Source organism: Choloepus didactylus, chromosome 18, assembly GCF_015220235.1.
Source record: "Choloepus didactylus isolate mChoDid1 chromosome 18, mChoDid1.pri, whole genome shotgun sequence".
Lineage (NCBI taxonomy): Eukaryota > Metazoa > Chordata > Mammalia > Pilosa > Megalonychidae > Choloepus > Choloepus didactylus.
The window spans coordinates 69,925,289-69,951,516 of record NC_051324.1 but is presented as its reverse complement, the minus strand read 5'-3'; the positions used below and the strand labels follow the sequence as shown (position 1 = coordinate 69,951,516).

At 59.3% G+C, this 26,228-nt stretch overlaps 1 protein-coding gene across 6 annotated transcripts in view; it reads right to left on the bottom strand.

Annotated features, from left to right (window-relative positions):
* LLGL2 (LLGL scribble cell polarity complex component 2) overlaps positions 1-26,129 on the bottom strand; it is a 33,457-nt gene extending 7,328 nt beyond the window's left edge. For 2 of the 6 annotated variants that reach the window (XM_037808636.1, XM_037808634.1), the window contains exons 1-10: positions 25,612-25,751; positions 14,507-14,611; positions 6,118-6,215; positions 5,107-5,188; positions 4,731-4,846; positions 4,169-4,327; positions 1,752-1,914; positions 1,489-1,621; positions 1,072-1,126; positions 388-542 (exon numbers count right to left, since the gene is read on the bottom strand). In XM_037808636.1, coding sequence (XP_037664564.1) covers positions 388-542; positions 1,072-1,126; positions 1,489-1,621; positions 1,752-1,914; positions 4,169-4,327; positions 4,731-4,846; positions 5,107-5,188; positions 6,118-6,215; positions 14,507-14,581 — 1,036 coding nt within the window. In that variant the 5' untranslated portion in view covers positions 14,582-14,611; positions 25,612-25,751. Of the gene's footprint in view, positions 1-387; positions 543-1,071; positions 1,127-1,488; positions 1,622-1,751; positions 1,915-4,168; positions 4,328-4,730; positions 4,847-5,106; positions 5,189-6,117; positions 7,568-14,506; positions 14,612-25,611; positions 25,752-25,994 lie in introns of those variants that run through there. The other 4 variants (XM_037808632.1, XM_037808633.1, XM_037808635.1 and 1 more) reach the window with 3 other exon arrangements.
* Between the last annotated feature and the right edge of the window lie 99 nt (positions 26,130-26,228).

Genomic DNA, 26,228 nt, shown 5'->3' with positions numbered 1-26,228 from the left:
CTGAGACCTTAAGGGAGGCTTTGAGGCAACAAGGACCCTTCACCATGTTCAAGCCAGGACCCCCTTGCCTAAGCTGGTGGGTGTTAAACTGATGACACTGACCTGCCCCATTTGTGCTAAGTCCCCCCAGAGCTCAGGGAAGGGCCAAGAGAGCTTGGGGACAGGCAGGTGTTGGCGGTGGGGACAGAGCCCAGGCTGGGAGGGAGGGAACGCGGGTGCTGGGGGCTGCTGGCCTTGACACATTAAGGAGGGAGCAGCGGGATGGGGCCAGGAGGGTGGCAGGCTTGGGAACAGCTGTGCAGGACCCTTCTGTTCATTTACAGACCCGCCCTGTGTCCCTGCACTTCCCAGGCCTTAACCCCCCAACCGCTCCCAAAGCTCGCCCACCAGCCGCGGGGTCTGCCTCGGCGAGGACCGTGAAGTCGATGACTCGGGAGGTGAAGTCGAAGGCGGTCTGCTGGCCATCGTGGGCCACCGAGATGCAGTGGCGGTCCCCGAAGCTGGCCCGGGGCATGCCGCCCTGGAAGATGGTGAAGGGCAACCTGGTAGACAGAAGACAGGGGGTAGGCCGGGGCTTCCCAGTACAACCCACAGGCCGGACCAGGGGCTTGGAGTTTTCTGGAGCATGGAAGGCAGGGCCCAGCCTCTGCGGGCCGCCTGGGGAGGAGGGCCAGTCTCAATGAAGAGTGGACCCCGTCTCTTCCCAACTGCAGCAGCCCAGGAGAACCTGGGGGTGGGGAGTGGGGGCACTAGGCAGACGTGCCTTTATCCACCTACATATCAGGTCTCCCCAAGAGACTCCGAAGAGATTTCAAACAATTTGAAACCTGCTGCTCTAAGCGCCTCTCTGGGAGGACGGGAGGGAAGAAGGGGACAGGACCCTGCAGGAGCCACCGAGAAGTCCAAATGGCCAGCGAGTCTGCCCTTCTCTCCCATCCCAGGAGCCCGAGACCCCACGTGGGGCCCCAAACTGTTCACTGGGCACTGTCGCCCCTGGCAGAGGCCCGAGCAGCCTTTCCAGCCCTCCAGGAAGGCTCGGGAAAGGGAAGGGGACAGAGGGCTCATACCTACCCCTTCCGGGTGGTCAGCCAGAAGATTTTGGTAATAGCTTTGCAAGGAAAGGGACCTGAAAGGAAAGAGATTTGCTTGAACGGATCCCCCCACACTCAGACACGCAGGAGTGGACCCCTCACCTGGGCAGGGACCCCTCACGCCCATGCCCACGCCCATGTACCAGACCTCCACTTGGGACTCTCGCTCCCAGAGGTTCCCTGAGGCCACACCGGGCACCAGAAAGCCTGCTGGGTGGCTTTGGACCCAGCCTTTACCCTCTCCGGGCCTCAGGTTTGGCTTCTCTGAGTCATGCTCCTACCCTTGAATCCAGGAAAGACCCACTGGGAGTAGAGATGACCTGGCTTTGCACCCCGAAAGGCGACTGTCGGGTGGGGGGCAAGGCAGGGCCCTTCTCGGCGACCAAGTGGCACTGACCGTAAGGCACGCAGCTGGGCAGGGGTTCCGGGTGCTGGGTGTCGCCCGACACGGGCCACTGGCAGTAGCTGCCGTCGGAGTGGCAGCTGACGATCAGACGGCCATCCCGCTGCCAGCAGACGTTCTCCAGTTGCTTCAGGGGGGGGAAGCGGAAGAGCGGCAGGAGCAGGTCAGGGAGGCAGCCCCTGCGCCCGCACCCCCAGGCCTGGCACAGTGCCTCGGGCTCCCAGGGGGTGCAGCCAGCGGGTGCGACATGGGGGTACCTGGCTGCTGAGGAAATGGTCAAGCACACAGCCAGCCTGCAGGTCCCAGAGGACGAGGAGGCCCCGGCTGTAGCCGATCAGGATCCGGTTGGGGTCTCGAGGGTGCTCCTGCAGGGCCTCCACCATCTCAAACACCCGCCGGTGCCGGGCCTCCTCTGGCAACCTGGGCGAGGGGAGAGCTGTGAGCCCACGCCGCCCTCCACCAAGGGAGCATGGCCCGGCCGGGCCACGGCATTGCATGCTGCGGCGGGTGCTGAGTGTCCCAGCATGGAGCAATCACCAGGACACCACCAGAGGGAGAAAAGCAGCGGGTATGACAAGACGGTGGTATTTATGATTTAAAAAACCTCACAGGGATGCAAACATATGAGGTAAACCTATGAGAAAAGGCAGGGGAGAATTCTGGAAAAGATTTGTGTGGTTACCTCTGGGAAAAGGGCACGTGGGGGCTACTGGGGGTTGGCCACATTTTATTTCTTTACCCAGGTGGTAACCTCACTTTACAAAAATCCACTAAGCTGTACAGTCATATCTAGCACATTTGTGTAAGCACGCATTATTTCATAATAAAAGTTTTAAAAATCTACCCACAAAACAAACTCTCTATGTGAACTGCTCTGGCTTTTGAGCCTTGACACCCTCCGGCTTCTCCAGGCCTGGAATGCTGATGTAAAGTCTGGAGGGGCAGCAGCCAGAAAAGACCATGAGGCCTGGGACGCAGCCCCGACACTGAGGACGGAGTGCGGACCGTGAGGGTATCTCTACGCCAAAAAACAAAAGAAAACAAAACTCTCCACATTTATATCTGTCCCCATATGTCACTGGCCTCTTGGGAGTTAGAACTGTAAGACTTTAACCTTACTGTAAAGGTTTAATTTTTTCAAAGGATTCTATCATGATGTACTACTTACATAATTAAAAAACTGATTTTAAAATAAAAGTAAACAATTCAAGAGTTACGCCATCTTGAAAAATACAGAAAGGCTTCAAAGAGAACGTCAAGAGGACACTCCATGGCAAGGCCCAGACTTGCCCTCCTGAGTGTGCGCCCAAACCCACCTTCGATCATCTATTCCAAAACAGATTATACTGCAAACGCTCTTTCGTAATTTACTTTTCCCCCCATCCAAAGAGCCCACGGCCATTTTCTCCTGTGTTTAAACAGTCCTCAGGATATGCCTCACGAATGCAAAAATGCCCTTAGGAAAACTGGTCAGTTAGATGGCTTCCAGCTTTTGTCATTAAAAAAACAGTCCTCTAACGGTCACCCTTATGCTCGTACCTTTTGTCACTATTTCCCCCCTTGGATGGACACCCTCTCAGACAGATGCTAGACCAAATGGGTGGATGTTTTAAAACGTTTGGATTTAGACAGGTGAGGAGGATCCCCGAGTACTTGGGCTGGGAAAGCCCCCTTGGCTGCCAGACCCAGGGGAGGACCCCTCCCCAGCTAGAAGCCCACCAGCGGGGTGGGGCGCGTGGGGGGCAACAGCAGGGCCTCGGTGGGCAGGCGGGACACCACCACATGCTGAGCAGCAGTCCCCCATCCTGCCCACTGTCCTGCAAACCATCTGCTCCTACCCTGCGCTGCTCGGGGGAAGCACAGAGGGCCGTGATGAGAGGGAGCCGGCCCACTACAGGGACCCTCCTCCCAGCAACAACCTGTGTCCGGGCAGACGGGCTCACGGGCTCAGAGGCTGGATGTGTGTCACCTGCCTGCCCAGCCCCCAACCCATGGGGCAGCAGCCAGCCTGGTATCGCCCGCCCGCCCGCCTGAGCCCGAAGCAGCTCCTTGTCCCAGCTCTCTGGGCTCCTCCCTGCCCTCTGGAACCACAGATGGCTCCTCCACGACTGAACCAGAGGAAAAGGGACTCCATCTCCCCACTGTGTGGGCCCAGACCCCATCAGGCTCCCTCTCCGCTGTAGACACCACTGCCAAGGAGCAGAGCTTCCGCAACTGTCTCAACAAACCTACGGGGCCGTGGCTGTCAAGGCTCTCGAGCCCCAGAGCCCATGTACAAATGGAAACTTCGCACAGAGCCCAGAACACGTGTGGTAGACGGGAGCGCTCCCTCCGCTGCTGAGCCCCTGGGGTTCAGAAATATACGCTCTCAGTGCAAAGGACACTGGACCGAGAGAGAGAGAAGTCACACAATCACTTGAGTCTTGGTTTCTTCACTGTAAAATGAGGTGACAGGTTACCCCCAAGTCCGCCTTGTGGGGCTACAATGCTAACATATTATGAGGTGAGGGATTCTCAATTTTGGAGTCAGAGGGGAGCTGTGACTTCCGCTTCCCACCCCTAGAGTCGCCCCAGGAGAGAAATTAAAAGCCGGTGAGAGCCGTGACTGGAGGCCAGAGGGGAGGCCATGCCTCAGCCGAGGACGTGGACGGACAGGCCCGGGGTCCCGGCTCACCGCTGCAGCACGGCATCCGAGCTGATGGTCCGGTTGTCCAGCACGCGGAACGCCGGCAGCTGCACTGCGAACACGCTGCCGCTCTCAGTGCCCAGGTAGAGCAGCTCGCGGGAGGAGTGCGGCAGGACCACGGTCACCTGGGTGGCACTGGGGGCAGCCCTGCCAACGGGAGGCCTGCTGTGAGATGCCAGGGTCGGGGGAGATGCCCGGGACGGGGTCCCCCGACCTGGGGCTGCCCTTGCTGTCCCCGAGGAAGGCTGTACTTGGGGAAAACAGGTCCACGGGGCCTTTACCAGGGCCCGCAGTGTCTCAGGCCAGGACAAACTTTGAAACTTTCTGCCAAGATGGGAGACAGATGGCAGAGAGCTTGGACCAGAGGCAGGAAAAGACCCCAGACCCACCAGCACGGACACGTGTGGGGAGGGTGGGAGGCAGGGAGGCTGCAGCTGCCCGCCCAGCACAGCAGCTGCAGACGGACAGACACCGGCTCACATATCAGGCTCTACCAAGGGCTCCATGGGTCTTCAGAGGGTGCGGGAGAGGAAGGGGCCCCAGTCCTTACCCTGGGGGACCCCGCAATGTGAAGCTCTCCTCTTCCTGCAGCTCCGACACCCCGCCCTTGACCTTCAGGCTCCAGAGGTGCAGGCTGTTGTCATCCAGCAGGGTGATCAGCTGGCACTAGGGAGGAGCAGGGATGGGCACGGGGCAGGAGGACACGAGCGTTAACCAGGAGGGACGGGCATCCTCCGTGACCTCTGCACCCTGGGGCAGCCCAGCCTGGGCAGGCTGTTTCAAAGAGCCCCAGGATGAGAGAGAAAGGCCCCAGCTGCTCTTCGGGCACCCTGTGAACCCCCAGCTGCCGGGGAGAGGGAAGTGGCCCCAGGTCCTCTCATCTGTGCCAAATGCAGTGACCAGGCAGCCCTCCCCGGCCCCCTCACCTGGCCAGGCAGGAAGTGGATCTGCACCACAGCATTGTTCTCCCGGTGCAGGCCCATGAACTCCACTCCAGGGGCCCCGTAGCTGGCAGGAGGCTCAGGAAAAGCTCTAGAAAGCTCGGCACCATTCCTTGCCTGCCCCCGAGGGCCGGGACTTGTAGGCCCACATGGCAAGGGGTGTGTACACCCTGGCAGCAGAGGGGGCCCACCCACCCCCACTGGACAACAGGACCTGGTCCAGGGCCTGGGCTGGGGAAGGACACAGCAGTGGCCCTGGCCGAGAGTACTCGGGCTCTGAGGGTGGAGCCAGCTCCAATGGGAAAGCGTTCCCAGCCAGGCAGGTGGGGGCAACTCCCTTAGACAGGTGAAGCCTTATTTTGGCCACTGCTAGGCTGCCTCCTCCCACCCCCCACCTGAGCTGCAACAGATCCATCAGGCACTGTTTGCTGGCACCTGTGAGAACCCCCCAACACCCTCCCACCCCGAAACACACCCCTCACCCCCTTCCCCCAGCAGCCATGGCCCACGTGTCTTGACACCAAGGACTGGTAACCAGGATATGGCCATGGCCTGGCAATGATTAACCAGCCGAGGGAAGGCTACACCCTCCCGTGTATACAGTCCCTCCAGCCCAGCCCAGGCCGGCCCTGTGACCCAGGGACCCCCGCCTCGCCCCATTCCCCATGTTGCCGAAAAGAGGACCAGGAGGGAGGTGCAGCTTTGCTGGAGAAGGTGCAGCCCAGCTCTCCAAGGGTGGTACCCTGTCACCCAGCTCCCCTAGATCCCACCCTGGGGGCTCAGGTTGGATAGGGGTCGGGGTGGGGCTCCAGGACTCCTGGCCCAGCTGGGGGAACCAGAGGCCCGAGGAGAAGTCCAAGCAGCCGCCCTCCAACCTGAACCCGTGGGCCTGCCTCGAAAGTGACCCGGACGCCTCGGCCGGCCCAGAAGCCATCCTCTCCTAAAATACCCCACTGGACCCCACCCCCAGGCCGGGCGGAGGGATGGGAAGGATACAGCTTGACGGCTCCGGAGCGGGTGCCGATGGCCAGGATGCACAGGCAGGGGCTGAAGCCGAGGGCGCTGGGCTGGTGCGGGAAGCCATGCTCCACCGTCTGCAATGAGAGCCCCAGGCGCATCTCAGGCGCCATCCTCTCCACCCACGGGCTGGGGGCCAGGACGGCCGAGCCCCCCGTGGAGCCCCTGCCAGGCCTCTGGGGCAGCTGCGGCAGGAAGGAAGAGGTCAGTCCTACTGCCGGGCCTCGAACCATCCAGGCCCAAACTCTGGTGGCTTTCGGATCCCGCCTGTGGCCTGGTGGCCATCCCGGTGGGCTCCTTCTCTCCGACGCCATGTCAGCCATTTGATGATTACAGGAACTCTCGACTCAGTGCCTCCACCGTGCACAGTGCAGTAACTGACTCAGACCTCCTAAAGGGGCCTGGGGGGATGCACAGGGGGATTGGCAGCATGCAGGCACAGGTCCCTCTGGAGGCCTACTTGCACCGCAGCTCCTGGCCTGCCCCTGGACCTGGCCGTGCCCATGATGGCCCTTCCCAGCTCTGGCTCCCTGAGGCCCTCCCAGCCCTAAACTTCTGCTCTCTCCCAAGTACCCTCCTTGTCACTGGGAGTTCTCCTTCACATCTTCCCAGAGAGACTGTTTCTGTAGTGTTGGATATGCTTTTTGCCTTTTCTTCTTCTTTTGGTTTAATACAACTTCAACACTTAGTTTGCTCATGAATCTGTAATTTGGCTGGAACAGCAGGAAGGCGGGGGGTGGGCGGTGGGCTCAGAAGCCACGTGCACCCGCACGTTTGGCAGTTGATGCTGGCTGTGAGCCAGGACCCCAGCAGGGGCTGCAGACAGGAGACCTGGCTTGGGCTTCCCCACAGCACCTCTCGCTACAGGAGTGAGGTGCATGCAGTGTAGGAAATTTGCAACATGGAAAGGAATTTGAAAAAGCAAACAAAAGCGCCCATACTCCCACAACCAGAAGCAACCCTAGTTAGCATCCCTTATGAGTCCCTCTGGAACTTATAAATGTATACATGTGTGTGTCTATATTTAAAACATGTTCCTTACGTTTAACATATTTAAAAACACAACTAAGAACATGCCAGGTGTACATACGTATACGCACGTGTGCATACACATACACGTATAGCCCTGCAGCCTTTCCCCACTTAGACCCATTCCAGGCTGCTGAAAGCTCTAAAACTGTTCACCTTTTGAAAGGCTGGAGAACGCTTCCTGTGGGAGGTGCCCTGACTCACCAGGCCTTGGTTTACTGACCGTTCACTTTATTTCCAGCATTTTTGTAATTGCCAGCCGCACGTTGCTGACTGTTCTTGGACTCGTCTTCGCCGGCAGCTCTGGGCTGGTCTTCAGACAGATGTCCCCGAAGTGGAGTTACAGGTCATAAGGTGTGAATGTAAACGCTTGAGACTGAGACTGACAAACCATTTTAATCAGCGACCCCCAACCCCACCCCACCCCCCAATGGTACTGAACCTATAGAGCTAGATCAGAGGAGAGCAAAGCTTTAAAGGCATTGAAAAAAAAAGAGGAGATTCTGCCTTACAGAAAAAAAGCTGCACCGATGAGGCGGTCTTGCCAGGCCCCGGGCTCTCTTGCTCCTCCGCCGGCCTCAAAGCAGAGAGAGGAGAGGGCCGGGGACGACTGGCCCGACAGCCCAGCAAACTCAACTGCTGCCTGCTGTCCCCACCCCCAGCCCAGACTGCGGAGCCAGGCAGGAAGGAGATCGCCAACCAGTGCCTGTTCTGGGGTGTCTGGGGCCTAAGGGGTGCAGGGACCCCCAAGTCTGCCCTCCAAATGCATACCTGGGAAGACAGACATGTCAGGCCAGAAGCCACAAAGCCATCCCAGGCCCCTGCTCAGCTATGTAAAAAATGCAGAGCCTGGAGAAGCCCTGGTCAGATACCAGAGTGTGTGGAATGTAAACACTTCCCAGGAAACGGAGGGCAGGGGACAGGATGGGGCACATGGGACGAACTTCCCCAGGGGGCCCCGCTAGGCCTCGGCCAGCCCCAGGTTGCTGGGGCCTCAGGAAACCGGCAGCCAGGACTGGGGAGAAGGTTCCGGGACAGCAGCACCCTCCCATCAGCACTGGCGGCAGCTGGGGTCTCTGGGAGGGGGCTGGGGGAGCTTCCTGCAGGAGACCCCCACCCACAGCTGCACCTGGGGTGGCTGAGCGCCCACGAAGTGGCCAGTGCCACAGAGGAACTGAATTTTAAATTGCATTTCATTTTAACTGACAAATTTAAAAACCGACACTCAGTTCAGTTACTGGAAAACTTTCAGGTTGGCTTGAGACTGCTGGGGTTCTAAAGAACGGGGTGGAGTCAGTCGGCCTAAGCTCGAACCCCCCTCTGCTGCTTAAAAGGTGTCTGGACTTGGGCCTGAGACCCCCTTAGCCCCCCAGCCTCGCTCCCGTCGGACGAGGCAACGACCGCCACCATCAGGCCTGTCCACGCGGGGACACCCGGCAGCGGTGGGGAGCCTCAGTGCCCCCCCACACACGGGCCCACCCATAGGGCCCACAGTCCTTCTAAGGTTTTCCAGCACTCCGTTGGGTCCCTTGGGGCATCTTTTCCAAGCTGCCAACTCCCAAGGGGCGAAGGCTCCCTCCAGGACAAAAGGAGAGTGAATTTTACAGGGACCTCACCTGGACCCAAGAGTTTGGTCAAAGGCAAATAACATGGCACCCAGGCTCCCAGGGCCTTCCCCAGGTCCGGGGAGGGGAGGCGGTGCCGTTTTAACACGCAAATGAGACCACAAATCCCTGAATGAGGCAGAGAGAGGACAAGGTGAAAGGGGTCTCCAGGACAGGCACCTGGGCTGGGCAGAGGGGTCTGGAAGTTGAGGGACATAGGGGCATCTTACTGGATGCAGGGAAGGAAGGGGGTTTAGATTTGGGGAGCGGACCAAGGGAACAGGGCAGGGCTAGATGCCCAGGACTGAGTGGCCAAGGAAAAAGGCAGGACCTCTCACCTGCGGCCTGTGTGCCAGCCCCTCCTCCTGACCCTGGATGCCCTTCCCACTCCCTTGTGCCCCCACCGCCTGACCCCCACTGGGGTACAAAGTCCACGGGGGCAGAGCCACCTCCCACCCTCAGCTCCTTTAGGTTTTAGGAAGGTCCCAGGTTTCTGGAAGAGGAGGGCCCAGCCCCAGCTGCCCTAGTACCTCATGCTCTGCCGGGAGACTTCAAAGACCCACACCACCTCGGAATTGTCCCTCCACCCAGGAGACGGGACGCCAAAAGGTATCGGGACAGAGTCTGGGCTTGAGGACAACAGGGACAGCCTTGCATGGAACTCGGGGGCTCAGCCCTCCCAGCTTAGAACCGACCACCTCCAACTCAGGTTCAAACTAGGAGACTGACCAAAGCCAACAGGTCAACCTGGCAGCCACCGGCACCATCTCCCCCAGCCTGAGCTTGGCGTCTGGCCTACCCGGGCCCTGCCCCCAGCCTGCTACCTGGCTCAAGTGACTTCTGCCAAGGGAGGGGACAACAATGAGCTCTTTTGACAGAGAGTTGGAAAAGGAGAGCAAAGATCTGCAGGAGCCGCCAAACTGCAACATTAGCCCCGTGGCGGAGAGAAAGCCCCATCTGTCTCAGCCTGGCGCTAGGACCCCATTTTGGGTTTCCGGAAGGGAGAGAGCTGAGGTTGTCCATCAGAGACGGCGGGGCCTCTCGTTCCCTGGGTGTTGCCTGCCCTCGAAAGGGGGACCCTGCCCAAGAAGGCGGGCCCGGAGGAGTCCCCAGTACTGTCAGGGGTTGGGAGGCGGGGAAGGCTGCCCGGGCTTTGGGGTGCACACCCAGCCGGCTGCCCTGGGTGGCTTTGCTGATACTGGGTGTGGTCAGCTCAGATTCCTGGCAGTGGCGGTGGGGCAACCTGGCCCTCCCTGTGCCTTTGTCACCTGACACCAGGGGCCCTGAAACGCAGAAGCCAAGACAAAACAACCTGGCCCTCCTCGGGCCAGCTGGTCAGGACACTCTGTTCGGCCTGGGGTGGGGGAGAGTGGGCAAGGGTGGAAAGGGCCCGAGGCGGCCCGGTGGCCAGTGCAGCACCTCGGACTGGCCTGTCCACCTTGGCCAGCTGGTTCAGACAGGCTTCGGATTCACGGGGAAGGAGCAGACCCAGAGCTTTCACGGTACAGGGTTTATTACTGGACAAGAAGGTCACGACCCCCTCCGGGTCATTTTCTCCCTTCTGAGGTGCCCGGTGGGTCTCCAGCAGGTCCCATGGTTCCATTTGGTCCTCCGAGGCCCTGTGCTGGCACAGCTGGCTGATATGTCTGTCTGTCCATCTCTCCCCATGGCCCAGAAGCCCCCCCCACACAAGGACCCAGAACCCCCCTCACTTAGCAAATGCAGGGGAAGATCCTGAGGCTCAGAGAAGTGAAGTCACCAGCCCAAGACCACACAGCTCAAACGGCAGGTGGAACGGGGATTCATGCCACGGAGGCCCTCACCCCAGCCAGTGCCCTGTGTGATGGCCCCAGGCTGTGCAAGCCCCAGAGCCTCAGTTTCCTCACCTGCAGATTGAGAATGACACATGTCTGTGAACTCAGCACATCAACCCTGTGACAGATGCAGGGACTGTCACGATGCCCATTTTACAGATGAACCAGAAACAGAGAGGTTATATAACGTGCCCACGGTCACACAGCGAGGGTCAGGACCTAGACCCAGCGGCCCCCTCCTACCCTCTGCCCCATGTGGAGCCCCTCTGTTGCCGGCACACAGCACTGGGTAAGCTGGAGGGCCCCTCCAATGGCCAGGAACTGGCAGACAGTTTCGAGAACTTGTCCACGGTCACACCTCCTTCCCAGGTGCCAGAGCCAAAGGAACAGGACGTGCCGTTCCCTGTGCCCCTGGGCGATGCCCCAGCCTTCCTCTTTGAGGCCGCTCGCTTGGTGGGGGTTGGAAAACAGTGTGGCCAGGAGGTGCTGGAGGCAGAGGCCCAGCCCACACAGCTCAGAAGCTGGTGTCTGACCATAAGGTGCTTGGGGCAGGCCTGTGACAGGGCCATGGTCCCAGCCCACCCCCTGCACAGGGCCCTGCATCCTGGCACCCCCAGGACAGAGCTCTCGGAAAAGGGGGCACCAGGGTCACAGTCTGGGGCCTTCAGCAGACGGAATCCTCCAGGTGACTCCCAGCTGAGAGCAGCAAGACTCCTCATACTCGACATCAAGCCAGATAACGCCCACGAAGCCGCGCTGTCCAAAACCACAGCCGCTCACCACGTACGGCTCTTTACATTTACACTGTAACTCATCTCAGCCTCACAGTCACTCCAGGGAGCTGCTGTCATCATCTCTGATTTAGAGATGAGTTACTGGCCGGGTCCTGTAACTGGTGACCTGCAGAGCCGGGCTCTGGACCCAGGTGGCCAGGGGCGGGGCCAGTGTGCTGACCACTGGGCTAAACTGCTGCTTGGTGACAGGACATCCTTGTTGCTGCTCTTCTGTCATCACCGTCCCTTGGACTTGCCCCTCACCCTCCTGGACTCCCCACCTTGGCATCCCTGCAGCCACCCTGGACACCCCCTCCCTCCGCTGTCTACCCCCTCTACCCCCAACATCGCCTCCATCACCAGCCAGGGATGCTATTAAACATCCTACAACGCACAGGGTACGCCCCACAACAAAGAATTTCTGGGCCCCAACCATCCAGTGCCCCGGTAGAGACCCCCCCTCCCCCGTTCCCACCCCCTCTGTCCTCAAGGCCAGGGCTCCTTCCTTCCGGGCTCTGTGAAGTCATTAAGAGTCTCCTGATTGTTCAGCTGGTAGTTATCTTTTCTAAAATCTCAACTGGATCCCTTACTCCCCTGCTCTGGGATCAGCCCGACTTCAGGGTCCAGCCTCCCTGGCCGGGCGACCCTTCCCCACCCCAGGGCCCCAGGACGGGCTGGAGAGGAGGATGTGGGGGGAACCACCCAGGGTCTGGCCTTGACCCCCAGTCCCACCCTCCCCACCCCACCACCCAGAGCCCCGGTGAGACCCTCTGCAGCTCCCTGATGCCCTCCCCTCCCCCTCAGAACCTTCCTTCTCTCCACTCCCACAGGAATTCCAGGCCATCAGCCCCCGGCCACAAGCCTTGGGCAGTATAAACAGTAGGTGCTCAAAGTCTGTCTCCTGCATGTGAATGGGAAGGCAGAGGCAGGTGGGGGGCAGGGACAGGGTCCACAGGGAGAACTTCCAGGTTACAGCGCAGGAGCCAGGCTGGGGGAGGGGTGGCCCAGTCTGCCGACCACCAGCAGGAGAAGGGGGGGGTGAGTCTTCCACCAGGCCCCACCCTAGCCTCACCCCGCAGCCCAGAGAGAACCTGGGGGGTGGGGGGGTTCGCTCCTCTTTGTGCAGCCTGTCTATCCGGTTTTCCCCTGGAATCGGTCACCTTTTTGGGGTGTGAGATCCCGGCATCACCACAGGGGGAAGGCACATGGGACTGGCCCAGAGTCCCCCGGGGGACACCCAGGTCCCCGAGACCCGCGTCCAGCACCCACGGGCTATTCCCGAGAGCAAGGTTGGGTGTCCCAAGCTCCCCCCCCCAGCAACATTCTCAACACTCGCACCCCCATTTCCCGAGGCCCAGGGGCCCTCACTGCAGGAAGGGCCGAATCCCAGCCAGCGACACCTGCCCCACAGGCCGGGGAAGCCCGAGGGAGCCACGGGAATGTCAGGACGCCCGGCCCACCTCAGCCAAGACCACAGGGGACAAGTGACAAGCCCTGGGAGGTGCCCCCAGAACAGCAGCGAACATTCCTGGACCACCTTTTCGGTGCCAGGTACCTAATTTAAGTATTTCCATTTAATTAATCCTTGTAACAAGCTGAGAGTGTGGGGAATGGCAGGTCCCCTGGTTTCTAGGCGACTTCTCAAGTCAAAAAAAAAAAAAAAAAAAAAAAAAAAAAAAAAAAAACAACAAAAGAGAATTTCCTGTGAGACACACACACACCGGCCCCTCTGGGTGAGGGGGCGCCCACCGCAAAGCCCCACGGGAGGTGGAGTCCATCCCCACCCCCAGGGAAGCTCCCCTTCCCGCATTCCCCTTTCTGGGGCGGGGAGGAGAGAGGCCCAGATCAAAGCAGGGGTGTGAGAAGGTTAATTACCCCCAAACTGCTCCAGATTGCCAGGTGGCTGCTCGGCCATAAACCATGCTCTCCTCCCTCTCCAGGCCAGCACCGGCCTTCCCAGGCACCAGTGTCCCCTGGAGAGGCCCTGTGGCATTTTGGGGACCCTCCCTGGGGTCTGGGGTGACAGGTCACCCTGGCTTGAGGGGCCTTAGGAGCAGGTGTGGGGCTGAGGTAGCTAACTGCCAACTCTGGCCCGCTCTCCCCGACGCCCCTCCCGCTCACCCACTCTGGAGCTGGCCAGGGGGAACCGTGCACGCAGCCTGCAGAGAAAGCTGCACTTTCCTTCGGGAGCAATTTGAGGAGAACAGCCCCACCTTGGGGCTCCTGGGGACCCGACATCACAGTAACCTTGCAGGGTTCAAGCTCTTTTTACCTTTCACAGCCCTAAGTCTCCTCGAATACCCTGCTGGCAAAGTAGGCAGGGCAGACAGTTTCTATAGTTTCTATTCTCATTTAACAGATGAGGGAAACTGAGGCTCAAAGAGGCAGAGTGAGCTGCAAAGGTCACAAAACCAGTGAGAGACCGGGTGGGACTGCATCCTACTTACTGCTTTTCCCCAGGAAGCCCTCTAGCCAGGCCTCATCTCCAAAGTCAGATTCCCTAGAGGCATTTCAGGTAGCGCCAAGTAAGTCGCTTAATACAAGGGTAAAGGAAACCTGAGCCGCCCCCCAGGACACAGCTCTCCCCCGGACTCAGCCTGTGGGAGCTGATAACTCACGCTCAGACTCCACAACCCTGCCCAAACCTGGGTCTGCAGGAGCCAAAATGTCCAAGCAACCGCAGTGTCTATCAGCTGATGAAGGGAGCAACAAAATGAGGTATAAACATACAATGGAATATTATCCAGCCATAAAAAGGACTAAAGTTCTGACACATGTGACAACATGGATGAATCTTGAAAACGTCATGCTGAGTGAAATAAGCAAGACACAAAAGGACAAATATTGTATGACTCCACTCATATGAAATATCTAGAATAAACAGATTCACAGAGCCAGAGAGTAGGGGCTGGGGGACAGGGGAGTGGGAGTTATGGCTTAATGGATACAGTCTCTGGGGTCATGAAAGAGTTTTCATAATGGATGGTGGTGACGGTGGCACAACCTTGGGCATGTAATTAATACCACTGAACTGTACAGATGAAAGCAGTTAATAGAGGAGATTTTGTGGTCATATATCTGCCACCACAATAAAAATTAAAAACAAGCTCACAACCCTGGTCCGTCTGTCTCCGCGGCTTCCCCTCACCTTGTTGAACTGGAAGAGGTCCCGCTTCAGCCTCTCCCGCGCAGGGTCATGTCCGGATCTCAGGAACCGCCTCATCTTGTGTGGTTTGCAGCCCCCACCAGAGACCTAGACGAGGAGACAGAGGACGGTGGGCACTGGCCTGCCCCAGGGCACAGAGGCCACCCCAGGACGGGCAGCGGGGGCTCTCCCAACTCCTGCAGGGGCCACCCAGGACCGGCCCTTTCACACCGCCAACCACCCCCTGTACCGCCTGCCTCCCCAGGCCCCATCGGCGCCGCAGGGACCCGGAGCCCAGGCCTGGCCAGAGCTGGTTAATCCTTTAACACTCGCTCCTGGCAACCTGTGGCCTTAAAATGGTAGCAGAAGCTGGGGGAGGAAGCCATTTAGCCTGGCTTCATCGGAACAAGGAGGGCTGGCAGGGCCCCAGGTTAATTAGCTTAATTGTTAACCTGTTTTCTGAAAAACCATAAAACTCCAGCTAAACAGAAAGGGAAGCTTCACAAGCCCTTCTCCAGAGAGAGACAAAGAGAGAGACAGAAAGAGAGGGAGGGAGGTGGACAAGCAAAGGCTGTCCTACTGTCCGTGTTGGTTCCCAGATGGGAAGACAAATGGGGACTAGGGGGAGACAAGAGAACAGCAGGGGTACTTTGGCGGGTGGGCACACCTGATCAGATTATTTCTACCTCCATGGAACTGTCAGTCTAGGCGGCCCTGCCCAGCCAAGGCCTTCAGGACCCTGAGTGGGTGAGGAGACAGAGCGCAGAGAGCGGGGTGCGGCTCCCCCATCCAGTCCTGAGTGTGGAGCAGGGCCTGACCCCACAAGGCAGCTGGGGATCGGCCGGTCAGCCCCATCCCCACCAACTCTGCTCTCGCAGTTCCAACCCCCGGAGCTCAGGAAGGGTGCTTTCCCAGTGGGCCCAAGGGGAAAACCATCAGGAGCATAAATCTACTCCCAATAAAGAAACAAGCTGGAGGCCCAAAAAATGTCCACCCACCACAGAATACATTCCCAAACCAAGAGAAGCTATTTCTGGATTATCCTAGGGGGAAGCAGTCCGGCCTCCCATGGCCACAGCACACCATCTGCCAGGCCTGTCCTCTAGGCCTGTCCTGGGGACACTCGGGGGGCCCAGGCCCACTGCAGAGATGGATCCAGGCCTCGTCGAGGGGGCAGGGGGCTGAGGGAGGGAAGCAGATCCAGTCCTGCCCCGGAGGAGCTTACCCTGGACTAGGGCAGGTGAGGACAAGCGAGTGCCACACTGAGTGCTCGGACTGGGGGTGGGGGGTGGGTGGGGGGAGCACCTGGCCCAGAACGGGGGCCGGGGGCAGGGTGGGCCCATGGGAGAAAAAGCCGGCTAAGACCTGAAGGATGCCCTGAAGATCCTGGCTTCTTGGGAGGTGGCAAAAAATCACCAGAGCAGGACTTTGCATATGAAAGGCCCCCGTGAGGCTAAGCCCGGGAGCTCCCCGGAGGCAGGAGGGACCAGGGAAGGCAGCTACACCCTGGGGGAGAGGGCCACCCTGGGGGAGAGGGCCGGGAATGGCCGGCCACTCTGCATTCCTGCCCTAAAAGCAGCAGGACCCGTGGCTCTGGCGAATGAGAGGAGCCGCAGGGCTGGGCACTTCCAAACCAAACACCGCCCCAGCCAGGAGCCAGGTGGGGACCCGGCGACACCAGCCTTCGGAGGGAACCAACGAGGCCACCCCTTGTGGTGGGAGGGGGAGGGGGCCGGGAGAGGTTGGTGCCCCCCACTCCGGGGGGAGCCAGAGCCGGACGAGAGCTGGGCAGCCTCCCACGTCCCTGTGGAAGAGCAGAGTGGGGGTACTCCCAGGTGCCCACTCGCCCGAGGCCCCCAGGGGGGCTCAGAGAACACGGGCTGGGAAAGCCCAGGAGGTTCCCGGGGTGGGGAGAGAAAACAGACACAGGGGCCCACGGAGCTTTCTGCCTCCAGGAGGAACAGCTGGGCCCGGCATTCCAGCTGCGGGGGAGGGCAAGGCAGCTCACGCAGCAGCCGCTCCAGCTCCTGGGGGCGCGCATACCCCCTTCCAGGGACAGCCGCCTCTGAGTCAGAGGTCAGAGGGAGGGTCCTGTGGACTCCAAGGCAGGGGCAGACTTGGGCTGCTGCCCGGGCGCTCTCAGGGTGAGCAGCGGGCCCCCCATGCTGAGGACCCCACACAGGCTCAAAGGAGACAACACTTGGGCCCCAGAATCTGAGGGAGCACCTGCCCCTCCCACCCCCCACCCAAACATCTGGCAGTTCCGGGTGGGAGTCCGAGTGGGGAGCAGGTAGATGGGAGGACTAAGGAGGTAGAGGCGCAGACCAAGGTTCAGCACCTGCCGTCCGTTCAAATGGCCCCCAAAGCAGCTGCCGCTCTCCAGGTGTTGCCCGGGACCCTGGGCATGCTTTTACCATTATCGCTTTTTAAATTTTTGCTCAAGTAATCTCGAGCATGCATTGTGGAAAAGGCAAATAACACAGATGAGAGAATGCTCCCCAAATTCCCCCACCCAGAGATAAGCCGAGTAACACGCCGGTGCACACCCTTGCACTGCTGTGAGTGAGACTGTGAATGGGGGGCATGGACCGTCCTTCCCCACCCCTGCAGGTCCCTGAAATAATCCTCGTTATTCACAGCTTCCCTGTTTGCAAATTTGCTTACTCGCCAAATGCATTTGTAACCCCAAAATGGAGCCGCGTGGCCCTTTGGCGGTCACTGGCTGAAACCTTGAGTCATGCCGGTGCGTATATTGCCAGCTCTGCCTTATTTCAGCTCACACACATAACAGCCGTCCTCTTCGTGATCTGTTTGGTGCCATGTTTTCTGCAGTTTTGTGCTTTATACTGTTTTTCTGTTTAAAACGGCCCAGGCGTAGTGCTGAAGTGCTGCCTAGCATTCCTGTGTGCAAGAAGGCCGTGATGCGGCTTTCGGAGGACATACATGTCAGACAAGCTTCATTCAGGCAGGAGTGATGGTGCCCTTGGCTATGAGTTCAACGTCAGTGATGAACAATTTAGATTAAATAAGGTGTCTTTAAACAGAAACACACAGAAAAACAGGGTTGTACATTGATCAGTTGATGAAAACGTGGGGCCTAGAGGCTTGCAGGGCCCTAAACCTGAATTGCCCTGCAGAACGATGGCTCAGTATTCCCTAATTCAGCGTTTGCGGCGACTTTACAGAACACAGCTCCCGCGAATCACAAGAATCTACTGTGAATGGCGCATTCCCTGCTTGGCAGATGAGGAAATGAAGACCACAGAGGCTAAGTAACTTGTCCAAGGTCACCAAGAAGGAAGTGGCAGGACTTGGATTTGACCCCAGGTCTGGCTAACTTCCGACTCTAAGGGCTTTGGGAAGCAGCAAAACATGGATATTAAAGGACAGACGATGCCTAATCATATCCTGTAGTGAAAAAGCACAGACATGCGCAGACTCACACACCCATAGGACCTCGGCTCAATGCCAGCCAAGTGGTTTGGGGCCTGGGGCCTGGCCACTGCTGACAGGGTGCTGGGCAGGGCTGGGTGGCTTCGCATGGACCCAACACCCAGCTTCTGCTCCTCACCCCAACCAATCCCTTGGTGAGCACGAGTAGCCTCCCAATACAGAAATAACTGCACAGGTCAAAGGCATAAAAAACAAAAAACAAAAAACAATATCCTCTCCTAAAGAGGGTGGGAGGCAGGGAACAGGTCTGGGCCCAGCTTAACTCACCTACAGCCAGTCCCTCAGCTCCACCCACCCCAGACAAGTGGGTTCTCTGCAGAGAAGCTTTGGGAACCCAAGCCCCGTGGGTCATGGAACAGATCCCACACACAGCCCACTCCTGGAGGAAGAGCCCAGGGCTTTGGAGCCAACGGGGGATGCTCAACCATCACAGCACAGCCCCTTCCAAGCTGTGTGGCCTCCTAAGATAGCTCAGTGACCCATCTGTAGAGCGGGGTGGCACTCCTTACTGCACGGGTCGGCTGGAAAGAATGACACGGCTGCCGGATACCAAATGCTTGGCAAGGAGTGGGCACTGTCCCGGGTCTGGGGATACAGACCAGCCTTGACAAAGAGACAAGATCTCTTATTTCACCAAACTTACATCCTAACAAGGCAGATACCAGGATCCACAAAACAGAATGATTTCAGATCAAGATAAGGGCTATCAAGAAAATAAAGAAGATGCTTAGATAGAGTGGCCAGGGTTTGGGGAAGAAAACGATCCGGTGATCAGAAGGTGTCAGGTGAACATTCCCGAGTCAGGGGCTAGGTGCTTGCTGTCCTCTCTTCCTCCAGGTACTCACGTGTCTCCCTCCCTCACCTCCTTCAGGTTTCTACTCAGATGCCACCTTCCCAGGGGGGCCTTCCCTGACCACTGTCCGAGAAGACAAACTCCCCCGGCATTCCCCATCCTACTTCCCTGCCTTGTTTTTCTCCTTAGCACTTGTCATGATTTAACCTACTGGATATTGTACTTTCTGGTCTTTCACCTGTGTCACCCCCCACAAGAATATAAGCAACGCAAGGACAGGGACTTTTTGTTCTCCCCGATTATCTGCTGAAGAAGGCAGGGAGGGGGCGCCAGCTCCACCCACACCCGTATGATGGGAAGTGGTCAGCTGCGTCCACATTCGGGGACAGAGGGTCTCGGGCAGGGGATACAACAGGTCCCTCAAGACAGGAACGAGCCTGCCAGTTCCATGATGAAGGCCAGGGAGAAAGGGGGGGACAGAAGGAAGGGGGGTCAAAAAGGGTGGCCTCGGGGGCCAGGCACAGAGCTGACCTGCTCTGCACCCCCACCCCACCCCCCTCCTGCTTAGCGCTCGGGGTCGGCCGGGCCACCTGCTCAGCCCCACCCCAGTCTGTCGGAAATACCTTCTGGCCCCCTCAAGAAGCACATCAAATCATCCCTTCTAAGAATTGTTCGCCTGATTCTCACTGTCCTCCTCAGCACCCGGCTGCACGCACCTTACGCTAAAACCGTCCCTCAAAACCATCAAGGACAAATGCTCGCCCCAGTCTCGTTGAGCTGGTCACTAAGCTGAACGTCCAACAACAGGGGACCGGCTATGTGTGCTCGGCCCCGGACGGAAAGCTGCAGTCGGCAAAGGGGCAGAGGACTCTCCAGTGACCAGGAGGCACAGATACAATGTATCCGCAAGTTGGGTCTAACTTATTTTTAAAGAGGAGGTTGCAGGCCTGGGGGGTGGGGGTCATTGTGCCCTTCACCAGGAAGGCGCCCCCGGTGCTGTACACTGCAGCGCAGTCTCTGGAGCATCACCCACGGAGTGCGGATGACGACAAGTGCAGGAGCCACGGGCCAAGGAGCCCCCTCTGCTTCCCCAGGCCCCGAAGCCCGACGCCTGGAAGGGTCTGGGGCAAAGTCTCCGGGTTTAAGGAGCCCCAGGGTCCTGGCCCCCAGCAGTGGAGACACCACCCAAGAGGAGGGCTTTCTAAGAAACGTGTTCTCCAGCCCCCCAATCTCAGCCTCTGTGCTGCCCACCATGCCCTCTGCCCGTGACCAGAAGGACCTCTGAGCCAGGACGTCCTTCTCTTCTCCCCAGGAAACCTCCACCTGGGGGGAGCCCCGGATGCCCCTCTGTGGCCCGACCTCTCTCCCTCCTCTTCAAAATGGAGCTCATGACAGCCCCCCAGAACCCTCCCTGCCCGGCCCTGCTCTGTGCCCTCAGCAGCAGGCACCGGGGCTTGAAGCAGGGTCACGCGAGGCTCGCCGACCTGGGGCTCATTCCTACCCATCCCTTCCCATCTCACTGCTCCTGTGGCCCGTCACTGCCACCAGCCACCACAGCCTTCCTAGGTCCGGGGCAGGTCTGCCCACACCCTGATGCCCACCCTGGGGAAAAAAACAGGGCCGCTCTCACATTCACCCTGTCTTCCCTCCCATCCTTTGTCCAAACCCCGTGGCTGGACAAACGAACCCCCTCTCCACCACTAGAGCCCAGCTGAGAGCAGGGAAACGGGGGATATCTGCTCGGGGTGGGCCTCTCTTGGAGCCCCCTGCAGTAAGTAGATCTGACTGTGCCCAGGGGGGAGGAAGGGGGTTCCCAGCCCAGACTGCTCGCCCCACCCTGGCACTGTACAAGGCGTCCGGGGCAACCTGTGCCCATGAGACCAAGGCTTGGCCGAGCTGAGCCAGTCCACCTGGCCGGTAGGTGCTGACCAGCCTGGGGGGCAGTGGGGTAGGGGCTACACCCGGTGACCCAAGGACCCTAGATTCCTCCGGCCCAACAGGGAGCACATGGCATGATTCCGTCTCCCGGGCTCCCCTCCCCTCCCCTTTGCACTGCTGCCCACAGCCCCACAGCTGATGCAGACGCTGCCCCCCCCTTCCCCGACATCCTGTGTGGGCCTGTGTTGTGGCTTCGGCCTCCTGTTTGACGGATGTGAGGATGGCCTTGCACCTCCCACCAAGGCGAGCGGGAGGGCAGGGCTCTAGGTGGCCGAGGCAGCTGCTGACCCCTTCGGCACCAGTCCACGCCAACACAGATGCCCACGGCGGCTTTGCAAGTGCCCCTGTCGCCCTGGGAAACCCAATCTCCCACAGGCAGCAGGCAGGGCCCCCGGCCAGCAGCTTAGCAACCAAACCTTGGCTGAGAGGGTACCTTTATGCAGGTGGGACTGGGAAGGAGAGAGAGAGGGAGAGAAAGAGAGAGGAAGAGGGGAGGGGAAAGAGAAAGAGGGAAAAAGAGAGAGTGTGTGTTGGGGGAAACTCAAGAATTACTGTTGTCTCCACTGTTGTCAGGTAATAAAAAAGAACTGAGAACTCACTACTTTGCACACGTTACATGCACCATCCCATTTAATTCTCGTGACAATTCCCCGTGAAATAACCAACTCAGAGAGGAATTGAGCAAAAGCAGTTACTAAGAGCCCTAGTCCCAATTTGAAACTCAGTCTTCCTGACCCCAGAACTCTGTTCAGCTCCTGCCTCTCTCCCAGGACAGAGGAGCCGGCCAAGGGTAGGCTGAAGGGACCACTTGGCAGCCTCCACCACCTTCCATTCTAGGGAGCCACGACCCCCCCACACACACACACAGCCCTGGGGGCTCTCCAGCTGCCCCCCAAGGTTCCTCCTGCAGGGGGTCCTTTCTGATTGCTGATTCTAGGCCCGTGAGGATGGGGTGGGAAGTTGGGGTGAAACCCCAGTTCCTCATGCATCTTCCCTTCCCAACTCCCCGTCTGGGGGCCTCAGTGCCTTCTGCAATCCAACACCAGATGCCCTCCGGGAAGTGCCCGATGGACGTGGGCAGCACAAGGGAAAGCAAAGCCATCCTGGGGTGGGGGTACACAGGCTGCCCGGGTCCATCCAGTTGAGCCCCATTCCGGCGACTCCTCCCTACCCCCAAACACGAACAGCAGCTCCAAGGAGCTTCCGGAAGATGTCAGCTCCCGGGGGAGAGGGCCCATAGCTGTACCCGCAGCGCTCAGTGCCCCTGACACACAGGTTTTATTTAAAGCGCTCCCTCACCTACTTTGGTCTTTGTCCTAATGGCACCTTCTGGCTGAGGCCCACCTGACGGTCCTTTTTAAAGTTGCAGCCAGCCCCCCACCAAGGGGGCTCCCAATCTCTGCTCTGTTCTCACTCTATAGCTGGTGTCCCTTTAGCACATATTTATTATTTAAGTTTGCTCACACTTCTCCCACCCACTCGAGGACGTAAGCTCCACGTGGACGGAGATCTTCGTTTACACAGCCCCCAAGGGTCTAGAACTATGCCCGGCACACAAGAGCCGCCAAGAAGCACCTTTGGAGTGAATGAACGAACAGTTAGGACAGAACAATCCAACTAGGCCAGAACTGAGCTGAGGCCCCACAAGGTCCCACAGGGAACTTCTCTACCCAGTTCTCAAATCTCTGGCCAAGGCCAAGGCCACGTGGATGCAGCACCTGTCATCCTGCTGGTGATACCCTGTGGGCCCCGCCTCAGACCGAACCCTAGAATATTATTTACTGGAGTCACACAGTCCCCTGCACAGGTGTCCCTCTTGTCAAACCCTGGGAACACTGAATTACGTGTCTCACCAGAAGGTTCTGGTCTCAGCTGAATTCCTGAGGGACAGAGTCAAGTACCCAGCAGCTTCTGTCCCCACACCCAGACGAGCCTCTCCTAGCTCAAGAATTCACTGTGGTTCCTGGGAAGGGGAAGCAGTGGAGTGACTCCTGAAACGTCCAGCATCCTCCAAGAGGCAGGGCAGGGAGGCTCGGCCACCCCAAAGGGTGTTGGGCAAAGCCCCATGGCAACAGGCCATGGGGAGGGTCTCCAGGGCTGGGGCAGGGCAACAGCGCTGGTGGCCCCACTAAGCCAGGGGGAAGGCCCACCCCCCACCCCATCCCCACCCCATTTCTCCCTGTGAACTGCTCTTGGACAGAGGAAAACAAAGTTGCTAAGCAGACCTGGCCGTGCCTCCACCCAGAAGGAGCCCTGATAACTCTATCGCCTGAGCATGATAAGGAGGCATCTCAGACAGAGCTGAGCACTCCGGACAGATGAATGGAGACGGCCAGCGCTGCCCAAAGCAACCAACCCCAGATGGAGCCCCTCAGCCTCCAACTTGGAGGTCTCCCACAGCTGCCTCTGACACACCTGGAAACGGCAGCAAGGCTGAATAATCACCCCCCCACCTCTCCCAGGAAACTAAGCCTTCCCACACTGCTCCTGGAGACTTCTGCCAGGCATGTTCCGTGTCCCCAGCGGGGTAGACAGGGGTCAGAGTGATGACAGAGGCTCCAAACTCTCCAGCTCCATGCACCCTTCTCCATGGAGTGGGGGACCTGGAAATCCTGGCAGCAGAGGACACCCCTTCTCTAAATGAGGTTGAAAGTAGGCAGGATGGCGTTCCCCAAAAAATCTTGATGGCGATGATGTGGCACAGGAATTTGCAATCCCCATGCTCCAAAAGGGTGCACAGAGTGTGTACAGTCAAGTCCCACCTCCCACCCGCAGCTCAGGAAAGGCCGGTAGCCGGGTCCAGTGGCCAGGCCTCCCCGTGGCTCTCCCTTAGGAGCAGGGGAAGGACCAAGGTCTGCTGGAAATCACGCATGGTGAGGAGAGGCCGCCCCATCTACCTCTGCCTCCTCTCCCCAATTCCTGAGGAGCAACTTCCCAATATAAAAAGTTCTGACCTTCAGAGGCTTTAAAAGATCTCAAAAACTCTGCTCATTCCTGGGATGGAGAAGCCAAATTCCTTCTTAACCCATCAGGCACCTCCAAAAGGCCTGTGGAGTGACTGACCCTTCTCCATGCTGAAGCTAAGACGCTCACCTTTACCAGGCCAGCGAATTCATGACACTTTGCATCCTCTCGTCAACATCTGTAAAAATAGGGTTCACCAAGGCCTGGCACAGTCAAATGACTGAGCCAAGGTTATACAGCAAGAAAATGGCAAGGCCACATCAAAACTATACTTGAAGTCTGTCGGGAAAGATATTTTATAAACTTAATATTTTGTTAGAGGGAAAAGACTGGGGGACAAAGTGAGAGAATATTTTCCCTCCTTAATTTTGTACTTTCCTATAATGTTTGATTTTTCCTACCGTGTGCCTCAATTACCTTTTTTTTTAGTTTGTAAACTAATGGATCATCTGGGATTATAGGCCGGTTTTTCCTTATGTTTTGGGGGTGATGAAAATGTCCTGGAATTAGATAGAGGTGGTTATACAACATTGTGAATGTACTAAAAGACCACTTTAAAGAAGACAGAATGGTAATTTTTACGGTATGTGTATTTTACCACGGTTTTTATAAGTTACTCAGTATTATTTTAAAAACACAACTAGTAATCTGCAGCCCAAGAGGGCAGGGAACTTTCTTCCATACTCTGCCACCTTTCAGAAAGAGTGAGGACCCAGAGTGACCCCAACCCTTGGAAAAGCTGTCCAGTGCCCCCCACCCCACCCCAAACTGGCCCAGTCTAACTTGGAAGAGGTGAGAGTCCTGGACAGAACCCCCAAAGCTAGGTTTGAATCCTGACTACTTAGGACATCCTAACCATCCACAGACCCCATCCTCCAAGGTCCCTTCCTGCAGCTGGGCTCACACAGACCCAGACTGTTTTCCTCAAAAGCCACTTGCGACCTTGGCTTCCCCTGGGCCGGGTCACAGCTATTCTCCTGCCACACTCCTCTGCTCTTCCTCCCCGGTTTCACTGTGGTCCCGACGTGCCCATCCCCTGCCGCTGGGACTCCCCTCTGCAGCCAGAGAGCACCTTGAGTTGCCAGCTCCTGCAGGGGGTCCCAGAGACCAGGAAAGGGGCGCTGAGCCGAAGCCACCCGCGGCACCCCAAGCTCACCTGTCTCAGGTGAGAGCCTCAAGGAGCTGCCCCGCGGATCCCCTGGTTACGGTCAACTCTGCCACAGCCGAGGCCCGACCTGTCCCCGAACCCGGCAGCCGGATCACACCAAGAGTAAACTTTGCACACTTTCTTTGGCCAAACAGAATTTTCCACTCCTTGCCAAGTCGGAACGTCCCGCAGCACAACCCCCAACCCCTCTGGCGGGGCAGACAGACAGGATCTGCGTGCAGGCGCCTAAGGGTGTCCCAGAGCCGCCCGGGGCGGAGAAAGGCCCCGAGACCGAAGTCCCTCCCGCGGGCTTCCTGGGTCCGGGGATTAGAACGCACAAAGGGCCGGGAGGGGGAGGCCCCAGATGGCAGGGGCTAAGCCGGGAGTGACGCGCTCCGGCCGCCGCGCGGGGACAGGCCACGGAGACGCGCGTCGCCGGGCGCCCCCGGCCGGGCGCTGGGCACGTGGAGCCCGCGGCCCGGGGACCCGTCTCGGCCGCGCTGCGCCCCGCACCCAGCCGGCCGCGCACCTGCTCCCCAGCTCCCCAAAGCCGACGCTATTGTGCAAACCCGAAACCCAAGTTCCGGAATCGCGGTGGACTGGGCAGGGAGGATTCCAGCGGCACTTTCTACAGGTGACTTTCTCCCGGAGCGGCCAAGACACCGGCACAAGGGCGAGGCTGGCGGACCCGGGCGCAGCCCTGCCTGCCCGGCCCGAAGCAGCCCAGGGGTCTCGGCCCTCCCCCGCCGCCCCGAAGGTCGGGCGCCCCCAGGGGGTGCGCCCGGCTCGGGGGGGTCCCGGCCCGCGCATCACCTGGAAGCCCCGGCAGGCCCCGCCCGAAGCCTCGGCGTCCCCGGGCGCCTGCCGCCCGCTCCACTCGCTCCGCCGCGCGGGCCCACGGGCTGCCGGGCGCCCGTCTCCTTCCTGCTCACCTCGGGCGCCGCGAGCCGGGGGCGGGGCCGCTGCTATTTACATAGAGGGCCGGACCCGCCGGGCGCCGCCGAGCCCCGCGTGCCCGCCCCCGGCCCCGCCCCCCTGCGCCGACGGGGCGGGGACGCGGCGGGGCGGCCCTCGGGGGCTGCGCTCCGGCCAATCCCCGGGCCCCGGGAGCGCGGGGGCGGGGCCGCGGCCCGCGTGAATATGCACGAGGCGCTGCCGGCCCGCCCTCGGCCTCACCTGCGCCTACCTGCGCCTACCTGGGTCGTAGGACGCCGCGCCGCGCCCTGTGTCCCGCCGCCTCCCGCAGGAGGAAATAGTCCCCGGCCGCGCGGCCGCCGGGGGACGCTTTCCAGGCCAGACCCCGGCGGGCAGCCGGTCCTCCCGCAGGTCGACCCCGAGCCGCCCCTGAGGCAGGGGCAGAGCCGCGTCGGCCCCGCTCAGAGGGCGCGCGGCGGGCGCGGGGCCCGGTTTCGGAACCCAGGAGGGGGTGC